The sequence below is a fragment of the Passer montanus genome, unplaced genomic scaffold (genome assembly GCF_014805655.1).
Source record: "Passer montanus isolate IOZ18808 unplaced genomic scaffold, ASM1480565v1 scaffold35, whole genome shotgun sequence".
Lineage (NCBI taxonomy): Eukaryota > Metazoa > Chordata > Aves > Passeriformes > Passeridae > Passer > Passer montanus.
In genome coordinates, this window is record NW_024368263.1 from 6,367,305 (window position 1) to 6,392,863 (window position 25,559).

A 25,559-nucleotide genomic window follows, 5' to 3' on the forward strand; every position below is an offset into this window, starting at 1 on the left:
CAGACCGGGGATCCCACCAGTTTAACCTCTGCACACTCCTCAAACTGCACAGCATAAGAAAATGAACAATAATTCCAGCCCATTATACACCCAGGTAATAGCAAATGGCAACTTTCCCACTCAGGAAAAAGGGAAAACATTATTTTGCAGCACACCAGATTGGGGGGTTCACTTTGCTGAAGGCAGCACTGCATTCTCCTGCTTTCCCACACAGAGCTGGGACAGGGCACACCAGCTGAGCTGTCCCTGCAGGGTCCTTGCAGCTGTGTGCTCTCTGATCTGTGGGCAGGTCCTGCAGAGGCAGCGTGGGCTCCCACAGGCCCCATGGGAGTCACCACATTCTTCCCCAAATGCTGCTGAAAAAAGCTCATTCTCCATGCTGGAGTACAGCCCACTCACAGGATTCTACTCCAGATACCTTCAAGAGTTTATTTAGATTTAGCTCCTTTATCTCCACCCAGCAGGGAATGTGACAGTGCAAATGAATTCTCATTAAAATCTATTAGAAATTTCTAAATTTTAGCCCATGGAAACATGGGCTGAAACACCCCTGCAAGTGAAACAGGAACCTTCCTTTGAAGTTCACCACGAACTAGTTAGCAAACTGTCAGTCACAATAATGTCTTCAGAGACAAAAGAAAATCAGCCAATTAAACAAAATAAAAGCAAATCTGTTTGTAAGATAACAGACTAATTTTCTCTCACTTAGTGGATGTTTTGGTAAAAGGTTTATTTCTTTATATGATATTTCCAAATAAAGTAAAATAATTTGCTCCAGCACTGAGCCATACTGAGCATTCTGGTATTGACAAAATGTTCTTTGGCATTAAGTGGCACAAGACAATTGCCACAGAAAGGACACTTCAATTTGTAATATTGGCTTCATTTATGTTTTGACAGAAGAAAATGAAATACTGCTCTGGTTGTTCTGATATCCTGCTGCAAGCAACAGCAAATGGGAAAAAAACAAGGTTGTATAATACAAAATATTTCACTCTGAAAAGCATGAATTAGCAACCGGGAAAAAAACCAAACTATTTTTTATTCCAATTTCACAGAGATGACAAAATTCACCTTAGACACTAATTTACTTGTGTGTGTATAAATCTCCCCTATTCCAACAAACATTCAATTACAGCCAGAAATGCTCCAGCCAGAGCTGCCTCTTGCTCAGTACCCAGTGAACAACTGAGTCTCTTGGATCAGGCTCCAGCCTCTTGCATCAAATCTGCTGCCAAACAAATCAAGACTCCTGAAAGCTCAGTATGCACAAAGACCAGATTTTAATATTCATACATTTGAATTATATCCAAATCACCACATGTGCTTGTTTTCAATTCTTTAGACCTCAACTACTGAAATACAAATCATATCCAGGCTCAGAATCTTAACTCTAAGCTCGTATTTATCCCAGTGCCTTAAAGCACAACTGGGCTTCTCATCATCATATTTTCATTTTAGACCCACTGCAGTTGGTTCAGGCCTCAATGTCATTGTCAGTGGCTTGAAAGCTGCACAGGTATGGCCAAGTCATGGAAAACTCAAGGCAAATTACGGATTTATTACAACAACTCCACTCAAGGCTGGATCTCTCAGCTTTTGGAAGAGGCCTTCAAGGGCAGGAGCTTTCCTGAGGTGAGGAGCAGCGACTCGTGGCAGCTGTGCAGCACTTGCAGGGCATGGCCTGGAGGAGACCACAGTGCTTCTACAGAGAGGTCAGCAAAAAGCTTCAAGACCTCACGAGTCCCTTCCCAAAAACCAGTGAGTGGGTTGTGATTTCCTGAAAACACCAAATAATCCTTTAAATAAATGAGTGCTGGCAGCTGTGTGAACCTATGGAGGAGTGGATTAAAGCAGCATTGTTTGCTCCCAGTGAAATACTTCTTATCTCAGCAACACCCATGATGTTTGTACAACTTCATAAATGGCAAAGTTTAGTATAATAATATTTCCAGGCTACAAATTTAAGATCAGAAGTTGGTGAGCTGTTTTTTAAAAGTTTTTCTCAAGAATGAGCAAAATCTTATCTCATAAAAAGTTAAGTTTTTCAATTAACTAGGTATTTCTTAAAATAGTGACTAGTCTTATTGATTACTTTGCATTAATTCACAAATATACCCAATATACCTGCAGAAGTTAAATGGTTAAAAGAAGAAGAAGTTAAATCCATGGAGAATCTGGAGCTAGAGCCATCCAAACCCAGTGGTATAAAATGTGGAGGGACAATTTCCTTTAAGAGACTAAAAGGTTCTTGAAAGGGTCAATGTTTACCTCTGGTGCAATGTAGTCTGGAGTGCCACAGAAGGTCCTGGTTGTTACTCCATCTAACATGTGCTCCTTGCACATTCCAAAATCAGCAATTTTAATGTGTCCTTCTGAATCCAACATCACATTATCTAATTTCAGATCTCTGAGAAGAATCACAGTAATTTAAGGTTAATGTTTGGGCTCAGCTGGGGTGAGCTTATTCTGGGTAAGGAATATTTGCAGCTCTTTGTGGGGTGGAGGTTCAGGGTGCACACGTGGGGCTGGCTCAGCCTGCAGGGAGACGGGCAGACATCTAAGAATAACCTTAAAATCTTGGAATGGGTTGGATGTGACCTTAAAGCCCATCCAGTGCCACCCCTGCCATGGGAGGGACACTTCCACTGTCCCAGGCTGCTCCCAGCCCTGTCCAGCCTGGCTTTGGACATTCCAGGGATCCAGGGGCAGCCACAGCTGCTCTGGGCTGGACAATGAACAAAGAGGTGGCTGTGTCTGACCCCTCACCTGAGACTTTTGGATGTGTAATATTATTAAACATCACACAGAAATACAAAACATGGAGTTTTCCATTTTCAAGAGGTTTTATTTGAGCAGGGCAGAGCACAGGTGTCAGAAAGCTCAGGTTCAACAGGGCTTGGGTTTCCACCTCACCAGCAGCAACACAACAAAAAGAGCTCTGCACTGATGGCTTTCTGTTTTAAAAATACACTGAAATGTTAAAGAAACTGATAATTTGGGGATTTTAAAAATAGATCAGAAATTACTTATGTCAGATCATACTCACCTATAAATAATCCCTCTGTTATGGAGAAAGAATAACCCAATTGAGATCTCAGCTGCATAGAACCTGTGTGGGGGGAAAAAAATCAACAGATTTCTTACTGCCTCATGATTTTCTTCTGGCAAAATAAATTGGAATGAATCATGGTAAAGGATGATAATATAGTAGCATATGAACTATGTGATTTATAGTGTAAATATACAGGTGACATAAAAGACATATCACTTCAGCTGGACCTTAACAGATACATTTTGAGTATTTGATGATAAAATAATGCAGAATATAAAAAAAAAGAAAAAAAGAAAATGGCTCCCTGGACCACAAAAAATGGTGCAGCTGGAGTACAGCTTTTTTTGCACTAACTCTACTGCAAAGGTCCTTATCTCTAATGACAGATTGAAGAATTCAGGATGCAGCTCAATGTACATTGCAATTCACATGGCATGAAACAATTTGCAGAAATAGTGTTCCTTTATACAGCCTGTTAATGGATTAATTACATGAAGCTAATTAAAATGATTACCATATAAAATATAATTGCTGAATGCAGTTAAGAGGTATGGAATACTGGTGGCTGCTTGAAGCTGGTTGCCTTGGAACTGTGCAAATTACAAGTGAGAGGATTATTTAAAGATGAGATTAATTTTTAGGCTCAGCACAAGGGAGAGGAAGCAACTGAGCTCTGCAACACTCCATCAGAGGTGTTTGTGAACACGTGTGAAGATGCAGCACAGGCAAAAGCTGTCATGAAGCACCAGAGATTTTGCCAAGTGTTGGCAAGTTGCATTAGCTGGAGTCAAGGATGATCTGACACCATCTCGGTTTGATTCAGCGAGTTGTTAAAATGTTTGTCTGCATCAGAAACACTTCTATTCAGAAGGCCCCTTGTTTAAACAAGCCCTAATTGCTTAAATCAAGATGAGAAATTATTTTAACTGAATGCTTAAAGCAGTTGGTCACCCTTGATTTTGAAGTTTCATTAGTAAATGATTTATGAAACACTAACAAGTGGTGATGAGGTATTACAAGGATGGCTAAAATGGTACTGATGGATCTATTCACTCTTAAATATGCTACAGATCATTTTCAGTTGCTCACTGCTGTGCCAGATGTACAAATACCTGAAAAGAATCATGTAGATAAGCAACTCCTAATTCCTTATTAATTCCTCACAAATATACCACAGAAATTCTTACAAGCTATACATTGAATTTATCTTGTACAAATTGTGATTTATATAACAGTGCAGAATCTATTTGTACTGTCTTTCTCTATAGTACGAATTCAGACTGAAGTGTTCTACTCACTTTTTTTTGTATTTGCTTTCAAAAACAACATCAGAATATGAAGTAACATCTTTAATTTCCTGCTGCCCTGCTGAAATTCTTGTCACTTTTCAATAAGCCTCTCCTGTCTTTGTTTGTGCTTATTTTTGAATAAATGCACAGCTACCTTTGGTCTGTGTGTTCAAACAACATTTTTAACACAAAGTTCAGATTTTGGACCTTAAAAACAAACAAAGACCAGCCTGAACTTCATCCTGAGCCTGAGAAGAAGAAGAAACCAAACCCTCCCAGACTGTAACATCAAGATTATGGTATGATTTAAATACATGAACACTCACACTGCTTGTGGCTCCTTAAATTTTCCTACTTGCTGGATGTGATACATGAGATCCCCACCATTGACATACTCCATCACAAAATACAGCCGGTCCTAGGACAAAGTATTAAAGAGGCACATTAATACATGAGAGACAGTATTAGATATTCATTGATCAGCCAAAAAGGAAAAAATAAAGTCACTAGCATGTTATTAAAAAGCTTTTAGGATTATTAGGGGAAAAATTATAGATCAGGAAATGGAAGTGGAATGTTTTGTACAACCTTCAAGAGTAAATGATTGATGAGATCTGTCTAGTTTTGCCAATTTTAGTGCCATGCTTTTACAGATTATTTGTCTCCCAACGGTTTCAAGAATTATACAAATATAGCTCAGTCTGAAAAATCTGTCTCTAAAAATAAATGAAAAAAAAAATCAAAGATGGTCAAAAAATTCCAAATTGCTTTGAGGTAATTTCTAATTGCTGCTAGGAGGTCTTCATTTGGAAGATGGTGTGGATGAGGCACTTGAGGACATGGTTTCATGGGGAATGTGGGCTGATGGTTGGACTTGGTGATCTGAGAGGACTCTCCCAGCCTCAGTAACTCCATAATTCCATGTCATCCAAGAGGCTGGCACAGTGACTGGGCCATCAGATTCAACCTCAAATGTGTCACTAGGAGATGTTTTGCAATGTGATGGGCAAATATCCACTTCACATATTTATAAGGAAAGGAGTAAAAAGAGCCCCTCAGTGTCACCAAGAAGTGACAGAAAACAAAATTAAATCCACCAACACTGATTCATGACTAATAACCCCACAATATAATAACAGCCATTAAGACTTTTCAAGTACTATCCTCAGAGCTTTAAAAATATTTGGGAACCTTTGGGAATCTGGGCTTGAGGCTCTGACTTAGCAAAGCACATATAATTACATTTAGGAATCACCATGCTGGCCTGCTCGAATGACTGCATGAAGGAAAATCTTTATTTTTTATATTTAAGATACAAGGAGTAATTACATGTGGGAGTTCTTCACCATTTTCTACGTGCAGAGGCTACCATACATGGGTTGGATGAGAATAAATGTTACTGGAGTGATAAAATCCATGACCACGCAGCCTGGGAAACATCGGGGTGGCAAGAAAGACAGAGCTCACGTACAACTGTCTGGAAACAAGAGTGGAGCTGTGTCAAGAACGGGGGCTTATCTTGCAGTGCCAGGACTCGTTTCTCAACCATGGTGCACTCCACATCATCATCCTGGATCACCACGTCTTTTTTCAGGATTTTGATTGCATACAGCTCCTCTGTGCCCTTCCTGTCTGCCAGCATCACCTGCAGGGCAGAGAAACAGCAGAGTGAAAATCCCCCAGTGGTGGGATCCTAAAATCCTGGAATTTTAAACTTTCTGTGCTTAAAGGCACAGACCCACAAGAGAACACTGCATTTGACCTGAGGCCATGGAGAAGGCTTCCAAAATTGATTGACAGCACTGGGATTGTGGGTGTGTTATTGGTTAGAAGTGTGTAATATCACAGGGTGGAAAACTTAAGAGTTTGGGATTTTAGAATATAGAAATAAATATGAAGCAAGACGGAGGTTTTAGGGTGGAGGCAGGTTGCTCTCTTTACCTTCTACCTTCTTCTTCATCAGTTTGGGTGATGTTTTGTAGCTGGACAGAAAAGTCTGCATTGCAGGCGCTTTGGGATCAGTTATTGGGTTAAAGGGAATATAATCTAGATGTCCTTTCTTAATTGAATAGTTTAATCTTAAAAGACCTTGTAACAAGAGATTGTTGGCCATTTTGTGCCTTCTAATGAAAGGCAGCAGAACTCATGGTTGTGAGACTGTTTTACTGATAAGAAATAATAAACACCTGAATCTGAACATGAACTACTGACTCAAGTGCCTTTAATCCAGACCCAGAGAAACCAACACCACAGACCAGGGAAGGAAGGTCACTCAGATGCCTGAAGATTTAGAGAGATGGCAAGCCAGCTTTTCCTTTAATTTGTACAGTCAAATTTGATCAAAAGTCCACAGTCATGATCCTTGTACAGTTCAGACAGCCTGTGCCCAGACCTGCTGGTTGACTGTGGGCTCGCTGCTGAAGGGCTGATAAAATGTTAAGTCCCAGGAGACTTCTTCAGTAAAGGGCACTTTATCACCTGAGTTTTGTTCAAACAGGCAGGAAAATAGCAGTCTGTTCTCTCAACTATTTGATTTCTAATATATATACACACTATCCCTGGTTTTTTTCCAATATTCACCCTTACCAATGTTGGTGACTTCCAGGACTGGCAGAGTGACCTAGGTATTAAGGGCAGAAAAGTAGATTTAATTTCCTTGAAACTGCCAAGAAATGAGGATCTGGAAGTCAGCAATGAGTTTCCATCTTGCCTAACAGTCTGAGTTTTTGAATTTATTTTTATTTTTTCAATATGCCAATCAGAACTAGATTCTGCTAAGCCTTAGGGGGAATGACCCTACTCCTGTTAAGAAAGCCTTCCTCAAAAATGCACATCCTTTTGTCTCTGGATTTTGCTTCTTAGAGAGCTGTTTATTCATTCTTCCTCAAGGAAAATAAAAATTTAAAAAAAAAGAAAAAAGAAAAAAAGAAAAGGTATGTGAGTGGATTAATTCTGAAGAATTCCTACCTTCCCAAAGCTCCCCTTTCCAAGAACCATGAGGAAGTTGAAATCTGTCAGCTTCACCCTGTCCAGATTGTTGGATGGCACACTTGAGTTCTTGTCTTCTGTTGAAGTAATGACTTTGTTACCAGCTGGCCCAAGTTTGGCTTTCTGAAGAACATACACACACGTACACACAAAAACAGCAAAGTGAGAAGAACTGCCTGTTTTCCTGGCAGAAGGGATCTCTGGGTGGAAGTTAGAGCTGGAAATGGCCAGGTCTGAGGTGGCATTCCCAGGTGAAAGGCTGAATAACAAAATATGCACAGACACACCTTCAAAGACTCATTCCAGCAATACTTTTGACATTATTGAAGGAATTAAAGTGGAAAACTGTGTTCATGTAGAACCAGATAAAGCAGATACGCTTATCTGGTTAAAAGAGCAAAACCAAAGCAAAGCCCAGAAACAAAATATAAAAAATCACCATTTACTTTCAGGCCAAAAGCAGCTTAAATTGTGCTTTTGTTCTGAAAGAAAAAGAAAAAAAAAGAAAAAAAAAGAGGCTATCCAAAAATACCATGCTGTAATGTACATTGGGTATTTTAGGATATAAACAACCTCCTCAAAACATTCTCTTTCCAAATGGAATTCTTCAAGTCACTGCATAGCAAGAGTTAAGAGAATTTTGACATGCACTAAGAAAAAGAGCCTGCATTAAAAATCCCACAACACATGAGAATTAATGCAGATGAACATGGCCACTTTCAAACCAGCGGTAAAATCAACTTTGATTTTCAATCAAGGGTTGATCTGGAAAAGGGAGGAAGGGGGAATTACCAACAAGGGCTCTACCAGACACTCTGGTTTACAGGGGGCTGCAAGTCTCAGTATTTCACATGAGACTCCATGGCATGGCTCAAGTAAGCTGCATTTCAAATCTCAGAGTTAACAGAAGAGAAAAAAAGTGAGACTCACCAAAAGATAATGCAGGCTACAAGATAATATCCTTTTTTTTTCCCCCCCTCAAAATAATCCCCTATACCAGCAGAAGCAAAGCCAATAAGGTTTAGTAATTCTTTGGGATATAAGTGCTTTCTCCATCTGTCTGGTGTGTTGGTCTGGTTAATAACCTCGAATATGGTTCATTTACTTTTTGCCAGTGATGTATGTTTGACAATTCAGGACAACTACTCTTCTCTCTGCTTCACAAAAGGACAATATTTATATATTATCCCTCTTTCACAGATAAAGAAAATGACAAAATGGAGGTTTATTCAAAGTCACACAATACCTCCCCTTAAAAGCCACGCCTGGCTTACACCTTTGGCACTGGAAACTGAGAGTTACAAATTTTCCCCTCCCCAGAGAAGTTTAAAACTAAAATTGAGAGGCACTTGATTCACAGACTCCATCTACTCTTGCAGTAATGTCAGATAATCATCTGACAAAATAACCTCCTGTCACTTGAAAACCATACCCAGCTTGGATGACTCTTCCTGCAACTTTCTAAGCGCAGAAAATATTATGCCCTGCCACAGGGATATGAATTTTGCAAGTTTAGATCTCTTTATTAAAAAACTTGCAATACAGCTTAGAATGGGGAATTTCCTCCACGGCAATGCTATTATTTGTTTGCATGAAAGCAGCACTTGGAGATGCTCAGCAGGATCAGGTGCTGTGCAAACATTTAGGGAGTGCCAGTCCTGGATGTCAGCTGAAATCCCTGGGTCTGCAGGGGATGTTCCCAGGGCAGGGCTGGCTGCTGGGACCAAATCTGTGCTGGAGCTCTTTGGCAGCACAAAGCTCCTCTTGAGGCCACAAAAGATTGAGTCATGAGCAAAACAAGGGGAAAAAAAACCCCAAATCCCAATATCCATTATTTGTACAAGATAAAGATGTGGCTGAAGGGAGCAGCTTTGCTGGCCATGCCTTTGTGATGTTCCACAAATGGGATCTCAGATGAAGATCTTGCTTTTCTCATGTACAAAGCAATTTCAATATCCTCCTTTTCACTGAGTAATGGAGATCCAAATCAGGCCCTGAATGGGCAGTACCAGCTTTATTTCTTACACCCTTAAACTCACTGGGCAGGGTGTTGGCAGTTTGTTTGAAAAATGTGTAATTTAAAAAAAAAATCAAATTTTGTTCCAAGGGCTTTTTTTTTCAGGTAAAAACCTACCAAGCAGGCAGGGAGTGCTCTCTGCAGCACTGCAATCCCAGGCTCTGGGGTTTCCAGCACTTTTTCCATAAAAAAGCATGGCAGGTTCACAAGCAGGCTCCAGAGCTGGAGGCACTGCACTCACTCGGAGTCAACATGGGCTGGAATTGTCAGGATCTGAAGGCAGGATCTTAAAATAATATTTGAGAACCCAGCCAAGGCCTCCCTGCATCCTCTGAACACTTACATTCAACAAGCAACAGACATGCTCTTCTCAGTGCCATTTTTTAAGCTTTTTTTAAGTTAGACATCACTCTGAGTTTGAGAATCTCTTTTTGCAGATGGCAGATTTTGGAGGAGAACACAGGCTCCTGCTGTGTGCTCAGGTGGGCTCTGAGCTGTCTGACCCAGGCAGGAGTGAACATGGCAGGAGTTGATGGATGTGCTGAGCTGTGAGTGACCTGGGATGGTGACAATCCTGGGTATCCCCTGGCTGAGCTGCATGGGAGGGGTAAGACAGAACCCTGCTGCAAACCAGCTGGAAAAACCAGGACAGGGCAGCCAGGGAGGGAATGCTGGGGAACAACCAGACTGACTCAAAGGAAGCACATAGCCCCAAAGTGGCAGGAACTCATTAAATTATCATAACCATATCAAAGGTGCTTATTTCCCACCACCTTGACCAGCCACCATCCTCTCAGAAGCATGCAAAAACCTCTTTCTCACATTTGGCATGTGAATTCCTGTTACTGCCTTTTGGCTTAAGGTCCTAGTGGAAATAGAGTGAGAATTTCAAGACATTTCACTGAGCTCTATCATGAGTTTTATATCTGAAACACCTTGACTGTAGCAGACAGAAAATGCCATGCAGCCAATATCCTCTTCCCGACTGCCAGAGCAAAACCAATTTTGCAGCTACAGAAGGGACATAAACTCAAATTATTCCTAAAAGCTTATTGGAAAAGACTGATATTTTGCCTTTCCTACCATGACTAAAATTGAAAATCTCAGAATCCTATTTGAAACCTCCTTTATTTTTTATGGATATTAAAACTTGCTGAAGTTGAAGACAGTATTCCAGGCCCTGGATTAATTTTCAATCCACATTCCAACTCCTTGGCTTATTATCTCAGATAAAAACACAGTATTGTTACAACGAAGCCAGCTTGCAGCAAACCAGCCAGGAAAACAGAATGTTAAAGATAAATTAGTCTGCACTGGGAGCAGGAAAGTTAATCTAAAAAGAAAACAAGACATGCACATCATCTTACTTCCTCTGCTTTGGACGCACCTTATCTCGGCCAGTTCTTTTACCCTGAAACCACAGGTGAGACATATCTTATATATTCAGCCCAAACTCACTTCTCCATCGAGTGCTAAGAAATTACAGTGTGTTACACTGGAGAGACTCTGGGAATTTGCTAGGTGCTTTTTGAAAAAGATATCTCAGGTTTCGCAGTAAAAACGCTTTGGATTTCTTTTTAATCTAAGAGTAACAATTGTACTTTTAATTAAACAGGAAAAAAGTTATCCAAAATATAATGAGAAGTGTGATGCAAAGAAGAAACAGAAGTGATTTAGGGAATAGTAATTCTTCATTTTTTATGGCAATTGCAGTAATTCTTGATGATTCTTTTCGAAACTTTCTGATTTTCCCCTGTGAAGAAAACTGAATAGGACAAAGCAATAAATCTGAATGTTGGTTCTTCTGCCCTCTGTGTGTATCTGTAGTAGAAAATCTTAGGAATTACAGAGCTAAAAGACTGAATTGGTCATTTTCCACATTAGCCAATAATAAATAAAAGTTGTGAGCATTAAAAAAAAAATAAAAATACAAGATTCCCTTTCTTACTCCCAATCTCTTTAGGGTAAGGAGTCTCCTTCCAAGGTGTCAGTGCTTTAACATTCTCCTCTGCTGCTGGGTGAGACTGGCTTTGCTCCCACATGGGAAACAAACACCAGGATCCAGACTCACAGCCATCCCCTCCCACCCCCGAGCACAGCTTCAGGAGGGAGAAGCCCACCCCTCTGCCATGGTCAGACACCCAAGCAAACCCAGAGCGTGCTGTGCAGCTCACTATGGGAGCTGCTCCTCGGTTGTCAGGGAAACTCACTCCCAGAGAGTTCCCAGATGCCAGCAGGATCATCCCTGGCACCACATTTTCGTGAGGGAAAAGCGATAAATGAAAAAATATTTACCAACAATGCTGAATTCCCAGCACATGAGCAGAGTGCTGTGTGGAAACCCACAGTCCATCCTTTATTTATTGGCCCCACCAGCACCGGATTGACCTGGGAGGCAAATCCAGAGCTCTGCTCCCAGCAGCTGAGTGCTCTGGATTCTCCCAGCTCCGCTCCACATGGATGCCAGCATTCCCTCCTCATCTTTCCAGGTTCCACCCACCAGCCCTGCCCTGCCCGTGCTGAGAACAGCGAGTGCATGATGGAACAGGAGTCTGCCCAAACCCCACAGCTCCGACTGCACGAGGCCTGGCAGGCCAAGGGGTGACTGCCAGGGCTTGTCCCAGAGTCACAGAATCACGGGACAGTCTGGGCTGGAATACACCTAAAACATCACCTCATCCCACCCCTGCCATGGCAGGGACACCTTCCACCAGAGCAGGCTGCTCCCAGCCCCAGTGTCCAACCTGGCCTTGGGCACTGCCAGGGATCCAGGGGCAGCCACAGCTCCTCTGGACAGCCCAAGAATTGAGATCTGTGGAGCAGGAATGTCTTCTTGCCATGACATAATCCCTCTAAAAATTCTAACAAAATCCATGCTTTTCATGTGGCAAGAAGTTCTCAGCAGTTCTTTGCTAGGCCCCCACGTGCTCCTCAGATGTTCCTGTGTGAAGGAATCAGCCACCTCTCACTGCCACCCCTGGAGCCAAGGTTTCTGCTCCTAATTCTTGAATTAACCCAAAGCCATTGCAGGCAACACTCTGCATATCACTTAGAAAAATGGCAAAATGGATGGCGAGAAGTGAGGATGGAAGAGCCTGAACAGTAAAATTCCAGCTTCACTATTCCAGCCCAGGGGGATGTGGGTGTGAAATGAATGCTCAGCTCTGCCTGTCGCTACCTGGACCCTGCACAAGGAGCATCAGAGCAGCTCAGATCTCAGACAAACCTCAGAAGATGTCACTGACAGAACCAGCAAAGCTCAGACTAAGGATGGCAAAACTGAAATAATAACAATTTATCTAAGTTTCAAGGAAGGACCCATTCAGGTTTCCAGTCATGCACACACGAAGTGGGAACTTTGATCAATGTGTTGAGCCATTAGCAAGCCTTTAATAAAGCAAATAAATCCAATAAATTTCAAGTCAAAATCTGGAAGAAAAGCCCTCCCATTCAGTGAAATGTTCTCTGTCATTGTGGCAGCTTGTTTCTTACATTATTGCATTTCCAATTCCACGTAATTACAGATGCTATGATAGACTATCAATTTCCTACTTTCCACAACTTAATTACCAGAATGCTGAGAATTTGAAATGAGAAGAGTCCATTTCTAAGCCCCAGCAAGACCTAATGCTTCACCAGGCTGAGATTAATCTTCATGCCCTAACCTAGGGCCAGTTAGTAACTCATCAGCAGAGTTTTGCTGGAAGCCAGGGAGGTGCCCAGTACAGGGACACCATCAAGGATTCAAGAGGTTCACACACGGATTTCAGCCATTCCTTGGTGAATTTACACTGCAGCAACACTTCTCTGCAGCAAGGGAACACTGAAGAGATATAAATAACCAAAAAGCTGTTTATCAGCACTCTGAGATTCATTTTCATGATGGCAGTGTCACTGTGGGGAGCTAGGATGTAATTAGTAAAAACCACAATATATCAAAATGAAACTGCATTTTTCTTTCAATGGCTAAAATAGTTATTGAAAAGAGAGCTGGGAAAAATTCATAGCATTCCCATTGCTAGCAAAAAGACACAGGGGCAAATGTGATGTTTCATAAAGATATAAATTAGGTGATGGTAAAACTCTACCTGAGACTTAAATACCAACTATTTCATGTCTTTTGCCCTCACTTCCTCTCCTCCTCCTCTAAAAATTGTTTCATATTTACCCTGTTAATTACTAACAGTAAGTTTAGTTAAAGGATTTGCCTGCAGCAAATATTTGTGCTGTGTAAGAACAGGGTTAAAAACCCCTTTTGCAGAAAGCATGTCCAAGGACAGGGGAACTCCACTCCTGAAGCCACCTAAGTGCTGGGCTGAGCAATCCTGAGCTCAGCAGAGCAGTACCTGCTTTTACACCTGCAATTATAAAATATTCTGATTAGAGGGATAATTCTCATCAGTGCCAAGTTATCAAACTTGAATAAAGGGCTGTGTGAAAAATGTTATACTGAATTTTACTGAAATTATGGATTAAATTAACGGGTCTGTATTTTCTAAGGATATATACACACAAACAATGTGGATGATTTCTTTTTTTTTCAGGCCTTTTGCAGGAGCCAGCTCAGCTCTGGGAGCTTTTCCCTGTTCTTTGCTGACCTCTTGTGGTTTCTCACTTTGAGAAGAAATTATTTTCTTAACCTCAACTTTACTTAGGATAAAGAAAAAAAGGGAATCTGAAAGGACAACAGTTTACTATATAAGGGATCTCTTCAACAGACCTTTTTTGTGGGGTTTTTAACAACATTCCCTATTCAGTTATTTTCCTTAAACTTTTTTATCCTGCTGGATAGAAGTTAAAGCTGTGTGAAGTACCTGAACACATGATTTCTAAAATATTCCCAAATGTGCCAGGCACAAGGTGAAGGTAACCATATTCCCTGGAAAATGGAGACAGTGAAGTCAAAGGACTATGAGAGACATTGGGAAAGGGATGGATCTATCCCCATGCAGGAATTTCAGGGGATATTGCCCTGGACAACAATGTCTGCCTGTGTGAGCTGTGAAATCCAGAGAGGGAAGAGTTTCCAGTTCCTCATTTGGCACTGTCAACATGTTTAATCTGTTTAATAATCCTGCAGCCACCTGAGTCCACTTTGTTTCCTGCCTTTATTGCCAAACACTCTCTCCCCTGCAACAGAGCAGTGCCTAACGAGATGAAATGTAATTAAAGAGGCTGCCTAGGAATAATATTCAAAAATTCTTGCAGAAGTCCTGTGGTGGTGGTAATAAAAATCCCCAAAAGCAAATAGGATGCTACAACAGCAAACCCCTATGTGTCAAAAGAAGAATTGCTTTTCTATATGCTCCTCCATTCTTTAATTATGCAAATTACTGCTAGTTTTCAATAATAAAAAAACCTAGAGTGTGGAATTTGCTTTTAAGCATAAACCTTATTTCAATAAGGGAAAAAGAAAATTAAAATTCTGTTCAAAAAGAATTTTTAAGGACTTTAGCTCTCCCTGATCTCAGAGCAAATCCCTCCAATCAAATCCCACCAGCCATTCGAAGCTGCAAAGCAGGACTGATTTTAAAACCTTGGGATTCTATATCCAAATCTTAATGTGCTCTGAAATGATTTATCTCTCTCACACACACACAGAGGAAGGTGTTTTCTGCATGATGCTGAGAAATAATCTGTTTAAATACACACTCTGCAGTGGGGCAAAAGCAGGATAGGTGTGTGGCCCTTCCCAGTGTCTGATTGTTCCATACACAAGTATTCAAAATATATCTCCCATTTCCTGTGATATTATAAATTAATTTTTGTACATTTCCTGGTTCCTAGCTCAGAATTGTTGTGTTATCCTCAGGAATGCTGCCCTTCCTCCTTCACTTCCTCCTGGTGCTTCCTTTCAGTTCCAGCCCTGCAAACTTGGGGATGGAACCTCCCCAGCAGCCCCACCCCAAATGATTCCCACAGGACCTTCCAAAGATGCTCCTGGCACAGGGATCTGCTGGACCATCATCCCCAGGATGTTCCTGGCACAGGGATCTCCAGGACCATCATCCCCAGGATGCTCCTGGCACAGGGATCTCCTGGACCATCACCCCCAGGGATGCTCCTGGCACAGGGATCTCCTGGACCATCATCCCCAGGATGCTCCTGGGCTGAGCTCAGGGCTCAGCCTCACTGCCAGCAGCAGGGAAGGGGATTTGTGGTCATTTACTGAGAAAAGACACACAATAAGCAAGGAAGCATTTTTTCCCATGAAAAGCCCTGAATTCCAGAGTGTCCCCACAGACACAGAATACCAGCTTTCTCTGAAGGAATTCATGTTTATAATCCATCAGGACTAAACATGAATTTTGCTCCTGAAGCAGCAGCTGTGGGAAACCCTTCAGTCCTTTTTTGGGTGCACTCCTATGGTGGAAACATGAATTAACCAAGGACTTTTGTCAGCTTCTATCAGTGCTCTTCAAGGCCTGGGTTTTACATTGAGGTGACAAAAGTTCCTATTTCTGCCAGATGCATTTTATCAGGGTGACTTTTGCTCTGGTTTAAAAATGCATTTAAGTAGAGAAACTTCCAACTTCCCAGTATCAAACAGGTTTCACCAATGACACAACCATGTGATTTTATTTTCAAAATGAAGAAGTGTAAAGGATTGAGGAAGGGCAGTTCTCTTCTGTACAGGCTTTTCTGAGATAAAAAGTCATGGTTAAGGAAAGTGATTAATTTGATTTTTCTGATTCAGTGTTAGAACATTTGTTAAAATCATGCATTAATAATATAATTACTCTTAAAAAATAACATTTGTTTTTAAAATTAAGTATTTTAAACCTTGAGTGATAATGCAAAGTGCTCCAGGTCAGCTTCAGTTCTAAAAATACTATTTGAAGACTATAATGACTTCAATAATCTTAGAGTCTTAGAACACAGTTTACAACACAGGAGCTTCAAATTTTAATCGAAATTGTAACTTCACCAATGTATGAAACTGAAAGTGGTTTGTGCCAGTGGCCTTTGCCCTAATCAAGCAAGATCATTTGTTAGATACATGCAAATATAAACAAAACACATGTAAGTTCTCAGTGCTGAGATGTAACTGTTATGGCAGTAACTCAGTGATGTGGGGAGTAGTGAAAGGAGCAAAATGAGAAATAAACAGGTGAATTGGTATTTCAGGTACCAGAGCATCTGTGCACATGGGTAAAATCTCCTACAATACAACAAATAACATCCAGCAATAGATGTGCTATGTTAAATCATAAAACATGCATGCTCTAAATTTATCGATTTAAATATAAAGTGACCATGAACATTATTTTATCTGTGAAAGTTACTTAAAGTTCCATGAATGTCTTTCAAATTAAAGATGCACCTTTTTCCATTTTCCATGAGAAGGTGGCACTCATTTAACTAATTCCTCCAAAAAGAAAGGCACACTGCACCTTCTCAGGTTTGATCACTCTTTGTTTTGGTAGTAAAATTCTAACCTGGGCATAATTTTATGACAAATTATGGAATAAATTCTGAATACTTCATACTGAATTTAAAAAAATAATTAAAAAATTATGCTTAATAATATTTCATGAATATGAAATATCATTATGATGAAATATTATATAGATGAAATATTTCATGAATATGAAATATTATGAAGTATAATACTTCAATTATTTATTATGAAGTATAATATTCCAATTGTTTATTGATAATTAAAATCATACTTCAATTTTTAATTTTTTAGTACCAATTAGAAAAGCTTCAAGTGGAAAAAAAATAAGTGCATCCTTAAAAGCCAGTGAGAATGAAAATAAACGGAATAAACTTCAGATGTTGGTAAAGGAGGTTGTGTGTAGGAGAACACCAAGGAGAAAACTACCTTGAAGAAGTGGATATTTACATGACAGTCCTGGAAGAGACAGGAGAGGGAGAAACACTGCGTGGTTAGTAACGGGCTGGCACAGCACAGCAACCACAATTAGCAGCAGAAATAAACAAATACAGACAAGCAGCAGCTGGACCACAGAAATGGACACGTCTGTGAAGCACAGAAAAAACCCAGGACAAAGAAAGGGGAGTTCAGTCCTGGTGTCCATCAGCAGGAGCACTGTGCTGCTCCTCGCTGGGACCCCAGCTCACACACACAGCCCATGCATGGACAGCCTCTGGCAAAGCCTCCAGCTGTGCACAGCTGGCCAGGGGCACCCCGGCTCTCAGCCCTGGCTGAGCCCCACGGGGGTGACAGTGCACAGGGATTTGGGAGTTTTGTCCTTGCCGTGTTTTGCAACACACATTTCACTTTTATATGAGGGATGAGGAAATCCCTGCCATCAACGGGGTTTTTTTATATTCTTCACCTCAAATCACAACCCAGTGAGAAAAGCCTTAAGGAAATCAGCGCACTGAAAGCAGAGATTTGTGCCATCTACTCAAGAAATTTCAAGTCCTCCAGTTTGAGCTGTGCTGAGTGGATGGGAAACCTCCAGACAACTGCATATGGGAATCCCCCCCTGCCAAACTATAGTACAGAACAGATGGAGTCATCTAACAGCATCTCTATAATGCTGCAAACTATTCTCTAATGATTAAATATGCACAATTTAAAAATAGGAATGAGTGCCATGGCCAAAAAAAGCAGCTCTTCTTTTTATATCTCTTTATGCATAATGAGTGTGGATTGATGTGCCAGTGATATTTTGGCTGGTCATGATTTCAGTGTGGCTTAGTTTCTGTTTCCTGAAAAGTAAATTTCATCTTGTCATTTGCAATGTGAAGTGTCAGCAATGTTATTTCTCTTTTCATGTTCCCTTTGCTGACCTGCCTGAAGCTTCAAAGTGGGAATGCATATTGGTTAGAGACAGATATGGAAGAGACCATATCTTTTATTTATTTAAAAAAAAAAGAGTAAAGTAACTGCAGTGTAACAGCTCTGGGGCAAAAATGGAAAAGTAATGTTTCCTTCCCAGCCCTTATAACACTTTACAGAGACCTGGAGATATTAATCACAATTTGAAAAAATCACAAGCTCCTCTGCAGTTTATCTTGGGGGTTTTGTGGTTGTGTGTTTGTTTGGGGTGGGTTTTTTAAATGAAAAATTGAATGAAAACAGATTAAATTAGAAAATTTACTGGGCTCTTAAGAAGTCATGGAAACAGTCCCTGGAGTATCTGCTGTGGCCCTGGCTATGCAGCTGCAACATTTCCCCCCAGCCTCCAGCTCAGAATAAAGATAACTCTATGTCCTGGCCATTATTAAAGGAAAGAAACATAACGTCCTTTTAACCTAAAGTTTTTGTGAATATCAGAAAAATGCCAGATTAAGAATGGTCTGGCCTCCTCCTTTCTAATAAAGCAGACAGAAATGGATTAAAAAAATTAAGAGGAGTGGTAAAGATCTGAGAAATGCAGGGACTGCACTGAAACAATCTGAACTGATGTACTGATGTCCAGAGAAGAAATTATAAATAAAAGAAAGGTATTTCAGCTTTAGACTGTAACAGCAACAAAACTTATCAAAGAGTTTTAGTTGTGCCTTGATCTCTGGGGACAGTTTCTGTCCTGTTTAACCCAGCTGTGCTGCCACAAGGCTGCCTGATGGTGTAAATCCACATGAGCTGTGTGCAGACACACAGCCCAAGGCTTCTGGGCTGGAAATTCGGGCCTGCACAAGGATTAACACACAAGATTAACAAAACAAAGGGCTGCCCTGCATCCTGGAGGAGCCCAGGAGCAGAAATACCTCTCAGACCCTGCGTCACTGGAGAGGTTCCAGGTGTTTATCACTGAGCCTGATGGCCAAGCTCCACATCCGTCCTGTTATCTTTCAAATGAGGAGGTATTTCAGAAGACATTTTCTTTAGGATCACAATAATGATAAGGCTTTTCAGAAGACATTTTCTTTAGGATCATAATGATAGTTCTGTCTGAAAGCACTGAGAGGTCACCAAAATGTCACCACTGACCAGTTCCAGTGCTCAGACACGACATCCACCCTGCTCTGCTCCCTCTCCTTCTTTCTGGGCTGCAAAAAGGAACTCCATCAGCAATTCCATGGTCAAAGCAGCTGGAATCTCTCACAAACAGGACTCAAAGCCAGGGATGTGGGTGTTTGTCCCCTCCCAGGGTCCAGGGACAGTCCCTGTGGTGGGACAGCAGTCAGAGCTCTCAGAAATTCAGGGAAGGATTTTGTTTCTGTCAAAGCCACCCAGAGAGCTACACTGAAGGAAATAATCAGAACAAAAGAACATATCTGACATGTGAAGAGTGTGCACCAGGAGGACCATTGTGTGTCTTTCCAGAGATGCTCTAAAATGAGGATTTTACGAGCAGAATCCCATTCCCTCACAGAAATGTGCTTGGATCACTGCAATTGCCAGAGCTGGTGCAGTGACTGAGCCTGCTCCCATCACCAACACACCTCGTGCTCAGTAAATGTGACCATGGGTAAGGATTATGGCTGCTCTGTTCTTTGTTTAATTAAAAAAATCCTTTATATGGACCATAACAGCTGCTTTATTTTTAATAACATTTCCCAGTGCTGGTGATGTGGAAAGAAGGGGAGAGATCATAAAACAGCTCACCAGCCTACTTTTAAATCAGTATTATTCTATTATTACTCTGAGGTGATATTTAAGTATCAAGAAGTGCTTTACTAAGCAGGAAAAATAAAAAGGGCTGGACCAAACTCAAATAATTTCCCACAACAGACGTTTTAGAATTTGCACATTTTTTCCCCCAAATTCAGGAAAAAAGGAATGATGCCCTAAATGGCAAAGGCATCTTACTGCTCAAATCACAGCCAGGTAGACAAAAATACCAGAAGGTTGCATTATTTCAATATTCTGCTTTTTTCTTTGACTAGAAAAGTACTGGAAGAAGGAAATAAGTACATAACCAAGAGTAGATGGTGCAGTTAGAAGATTTCCTAGTTTGGGTCCATGGAGGCACCTGGGACTGTTGGGAGTTCCCATGGCAACTTCAGCATGGACAATTATGGAGCAGCCACAATTATTCTGAATATGCTTGGTGAGAAGGGAGTTTCATTTTGAGATGGCCACAAATAATGCCATTCCAGAGAGAAAATTCACAACTAAAGGTTAAAAGCAACTGAAAAATAGTGACAGATTTTATCCTGCCTCCACTTCCTACAAGAGTATATTTTTACCTCTAAATATTAATAATGATGTATCATGTATAAATCACTGAGGACAGATTTGATCACACTGCTAAATGAGCAGATAATAGATTTGTGAGCTTTAGTGAGAGGTGAGATCCAGAAAATACGTAGATTGAATACAGTTTTGTTGTGTAGAAAATACTGCATTGCACCTCTGCATAATATCCCTCCATTTCTATATACTGCACAGGCTCATATAGATTATACCTAGAATATAATAAGAAAACTGCTTGCAACAAAATTTAAAAGGTAAAAAACCCACAATCCTCAATTCTTTCTTTTCCAAATTTGGTCCCATTTGTTGGAGGGGATCCATTCTGGGCAAAGGTTGGGTGTTAATTTTTCAGCTGATTCAGATGTGGCAGAATGGGCCATGAAGAAACTTCTCATGACAAATAGTTTTCAGCATTCAGTTACAAGTATAAGTGAAGGTTTGAATCTATTACTATTTACTTATTTATAATCTTTATTATAAATAAGTAAATAGTAATAGATTCAAAATATTCACTTCACTTCAAAATATTTTATAAAGATGATATGATATTATTACTATATTTTATACTATTTTATTGTAGATTTACATGGAATAAATTACTTAGGAATAAGTGCCAGGAGGTCCAGTGAGCAAAGCAGCATTTCCATGAGATTGGTGTGGCTAAGAGCCACAATTCCAGAAGAAATCTGGGCTGTGAAAGTGATGTGCTAAGAAGGCTGTGATGGTGCTGTGCAAATGGTTTGAGATCAATGAGCTTAAGGCCAAATCTTAAAGCTGCCTGAAATATGGATGCAGGCAGATATGCTTAAAATTCTGGTTTAAATGGGAGGTAGCTCCTAAGTGGTTTTGGAGTTCTTCCTACCCACATTTCTAAATTTTAGTTGAAAAGGCAAAGTCAATTTCCAGAACATCTTACAATTTTCAAGATCAGAAAGTGGTTTCACAAATTCTACATTTATTGGCTCTCTGGCCTTTTGTAAGCTGAAAATAATCTTATTCTTCTTTAATATGAAACAATGAAATCCCAATCCTAAAGTTTCTCTGCTCTTGTGTAGCTTAGGTTTGTATACAGCCCTTTACTCTGAAGGCCACCATTATTTATTTTCAGTATTAGATATAAGTAATGCAATATTTTTGTGGAAACTGTTGTCATTTTGTACTCAAAGTTAAATCACTGTAGCTTGGCTACCAATCACATGGTCACACATCAAAAAATAGACCAAGCACTGCAAGTGCAGACTGGACTGGGAAGAACTCTGGAATTACTCCTTCCATAAACTGATAAATGGGAAGGTGGCACAGTGAGACCCTTTGGTCCATCTATATTTTTGATCTCCTGACAAATTCACTCTCCCAGGAAAGTGACAGTCAAGACCTGCAATCTTCTTCCTGTAAGGCTTCAGTGCTGATTTTAGAACAGTGGAAATATTTATTTAGATGATGTCATGAAGTCACAAATAGCAGCATTTTTCTCAGTGCTGTCTACTTATTCCTTATTACAGGGCACCTAAAATAAGATGCCTGTGCAAGCCAGGATATAAATGATAACAGAAAGAAAGGAGAAGATGATCAGAGTCAGCACCACTTATGTGCCATACCAGAATAGCTAATAAGTGAAATACCACCATGCAGACATCTGTGCTGTGAATTTTCAGAAGCCCTCACAGTGATGCCCCTTGAAACCAAGGAAGAATATTCTATGGAGGGTTCTGCTTCCCTCTGCTCCTCCTCATCATGTAAACTTTGAGATAGGGAAAGAGGGTGAAGCCAAACCCTTCAGCCATGTAACCATCATGGAGGGTTCTGCTCCTCCTCATCATGGTAAACTTTGAGATAGGGAAAGAGGGTGAAGCCAAACCCTTCAGCCATGTAACCATATTACACCAGCCCTGGCCTTGTGATTCCAGGGTTTGTTCAGCTACCAATACTCTCATTTATCTCATTTATCTCATTAAAACTGTTCATGGTCCAGCTTGGGAAATTACAATTATTGGAGACACCGTGTGCGTGCTGAAGGCCCATTCCCTTCCCTGGATTAATTCAGCCACTCAAAGAGCACCAAGCAGACTGGCTCAGAACAGGGGGAGCCTCAAACACACACTGCTGAGGCTGAACTAATTAGACTTTGAGACAGACTAATTATTTCTGAGGCAGAGCTGCCCCTTGGTGAAGCTGCTGTCTCTGAGACTAGGTCCAGTAGTTTTACATGAATCCTCTCAGGATTTCTACTCCATTTCATTGCAGGACATGGAGAAACCTTCACTGTTCCTCCTGCAACCAAAGTATTTACAGCAGGATTAAGAAACAACCTCAGGGACTGTAAATTCAATATGCAAACACACTGCATGTAATATCTGGCATTTTTAAATGGACAATTTTAGTGACTTGGCTCTGAGCTGCCTCTGACCTGAGAAAAACAGGTAAATTTTTATACCTATATCATCAATATATAAATATCCACTCAATTCCAGACTCTGCATAATGCACAGAAACATGGACAGAATTACTTTTGAAGCTATTCTTTCTAGGGAGGATAAAAACCAAAAATGATCTTGAATAGCAAATGACCTAGTGCAGCAAAATGAAATCACACTGGTCAGATCACGACTGTAAAGAAAGGAAAATGGAATGGAGCTCAAATACTTCTCAAATGTGTAACAAAAATCATAGTTCATGCTGCAGACATGGGAGCTGATCCAAATGGGTTCAGAAGAAATTGGTGCACCTTTTCTTTTTCCTTCTTGAAAGTTGAACATGTGCCGTTTTTCCTCACTTTCGTGGGTTAACCCATCTTTTATAATAACAATGGAGAATTCTGCCTGATGGTGAACATAGAAAATTCCCATTTCAGGTTGAAAGGAACAGGCAGGTTTGTTTATGCACAACAGGTACATTCATTATGTTTGGATAAACAGCTTGGCTAAGGTTGTGAACTGCAGGCTGGAACATTTCCAGCTCCTGGCTGTGTGTGCAGCTGGGAGAGCAGGCAGGGCAGAGGAGCTGCACCAGCAAACCCCCCCACCCCAGGCCATACCTGTCCTGCTCCTGGGCTCACTGGCCAGCAAATATTTTGTTGTAATTCTGGCTGTGGTTGTCAGAAGAGGCAGAGTCTGATCATTAACAAAAAAACTCCTTTGTGTGGCACATGAGACCATCCTTGTGGCTACCAGCTTCTCCAGCTGGCACCACAGGAGGCAAGACACTGCAAAAAGCATCACTTTTCTCTGGATTTTCTTATTTGTACATACCCAGCGATACCTCTGATCCTTAAAAACATCAACATCCTTCCCCACACTACAGAGATCAGAGTTTCACATAAAAACCTTCTGCAAAGACATTAAAGCTCCAAAGTGTGAACATGAAAATATTTTCTTAAAACACCCCAAGTTACAGTGTGAAATATTCAAAGTATTAAAATACCATTGTTTCTGAGAATTTTTTTGGTCAAATAATGCAGATATCAGTGATAGTGGATGGCAGATTTTGCAGCAATTGTTAAAAGACATTGAAATTATTACATATACTTGACATATCATATTTTAAAATACCAACTTCTAAGTGTCATAGCAGAGAAGCTGAACTGTCAGGAAAATGATACCATCTCTGAATTAAACCATTTGGTCCAATCTTCAAGAAAACCACAGACACCAGAGCTGTCACAGGGACAGAAATAGGAGCACTCTAACATATGTATCATTTAACAGATCTTTTTTTTTGGTAGTGAAGTGAAAAATAAATGCAATATTTAGTTGCACACATCTGTGTTTAATCCTCACCTCAAACTTCTGTCGAAGTTCTGCATTCCCATCTTCATCAGCATCTGGAATTGGAACATTGTAGTATTCACCCTCTTCTTGATTCAGCAGCTTGTACCTGTGGGAGATTTCAGAAAAAAATTGGTGACTTTATATTTTTTTCCTGATAGACTCAAAATCTGATTTTGTTGTTTGTGTGTGGTTTGTATCAATGCCACAGGTATGCAAAGAACTGATCTCAAAGACCTGAAGCAAACTCAGAAATAGAATATATTTTACCTGTAATCAGATCTTTCATCCCAAGCTATCTGTCAAGACAGTTTAATGGACAAGGAGATTCTTCCCACTCATCCTGGGATCTGATGGGAGACACCAACCCTGAGGAGGAACCTTTGTCTTCCATAGCCCTACAAAGTGTCATTGAAGAAATGTCCTTTTTGAGATGGGATGAGTTCTACCTCTCCTGGCAGGTAATGAGGTGGCATTTTACGAGATCAGTTTCCATGTGCTTTGAATTTGCAGAGCTATATATAACATGATACACCAAGTATTGAACACATCATATTGGAGATAAAAATAAAATTTGTATCACAAGACTGTGTTCACAGAATTGAGTTTGCAGCAGCTCCGGGCTCCAGCAGAAGTTTCAGGAACACCATAAAAGAAAAGGAATTGTTTTATTATCCCCCTTTGATATATATAGCCTGTGTTTCCTAGGTTTAGTTGCACTTCAGTGAATTTATAGCCTGAAACACAGTGAAAAACTCAAATAAAAGGTAGATCACATTGAAAAAGGAGGACAAGTTTAAAACTTTTGGTGATATATTCTCTCCTTCTCTTTTCAGAAACTCTTACCATCCACTGGCTGGCATTTTCATAAGCTCTGACACCCCAAAAGAGAGCGACCCCATGAAATCATTCCTGGTGGTTCGGTCCCAGTCCCAGACCTCTACGGATAACCGGCGATCTTTGTCTGTAGGTTTTAATTTACTAAAAAAGGAGAGAAATGCAGGAGTTGTCAACACCAAAATCAACAATAAAATGCATCCAAAGACCCCCAGGAAATCAGGGTGTTAAACTCACAACGTGAATGACTCATTCCAGTCCGGGTTCAGGGTAGAACGGATGGTTTTTGTTTTTTGTTTACTTTCATTCTTAGGATCTGGGATGAGCTTCAGTTTGACATAAGGATCTGAAAGTCCATTTGGATCCATGGGAATGAGGTTTTTTGCTTCTCTCACTGTCAATATAAAACACAGGATTACACATCACTGTAAAAAAGAAATTACATGTCAGACCAGAGCTATTGAAGCACGTTGACAAATAAATAAGATGT

At 40.5% G+C, this 25,559-nt stretch overlaps 1 protein-coding gene across 2 annotated transcripts in view; it reads right to left on the minus strand.

Annotated features, from left to right (window-relative positions):
* Positions 1-25,559, minus strand: part of PRKCA (protein kinase C alpha) — a 146,482-nt gene that overhangs the window by 18,755 nt on the left and 102,168 nt on the right. The window contains exons 6-14 of one of the 2 annotated variants that reach the window (XM_039715914.1): positions 25,307-25,463; positions 25,079-25,213; positions 24,245-24,341; positions 10,737-10,760; positions 7,312-7,455; positions 5,816-5,989; positions 4,671-4,762; positions 3,050-3,112; positions 2,272-2,410 (exon numbers count right to left, since the gene is read on the minus strand). In XM_039715914.1, coding sequence (XP_039571848.1) covers positions 2,272-2,410; positions 3,050-3,112; positions 4,671-4,762; positions 5,816-5,989; positions 7,312-7,455; positions 10,737-10,760; positions 24,245-24,341; positions 25,079-25,213; positions 25,307-25,463 — 1,025 coding nt within the window. The remainder of the gene's footprint in view (positions 1-2,271; positions 2,411-3,049; positions 3,113-4,670; positions 4,763-5,815; positions 5,990-7,311; positions 7,456-10,736; positions 10,761-24,244; positions 24,342-25,078; positions 25,214-25,306; positions 25,464-25,559) is intronic. The other variant, XM_039715915.1, reaches the window with a different exon arrangement.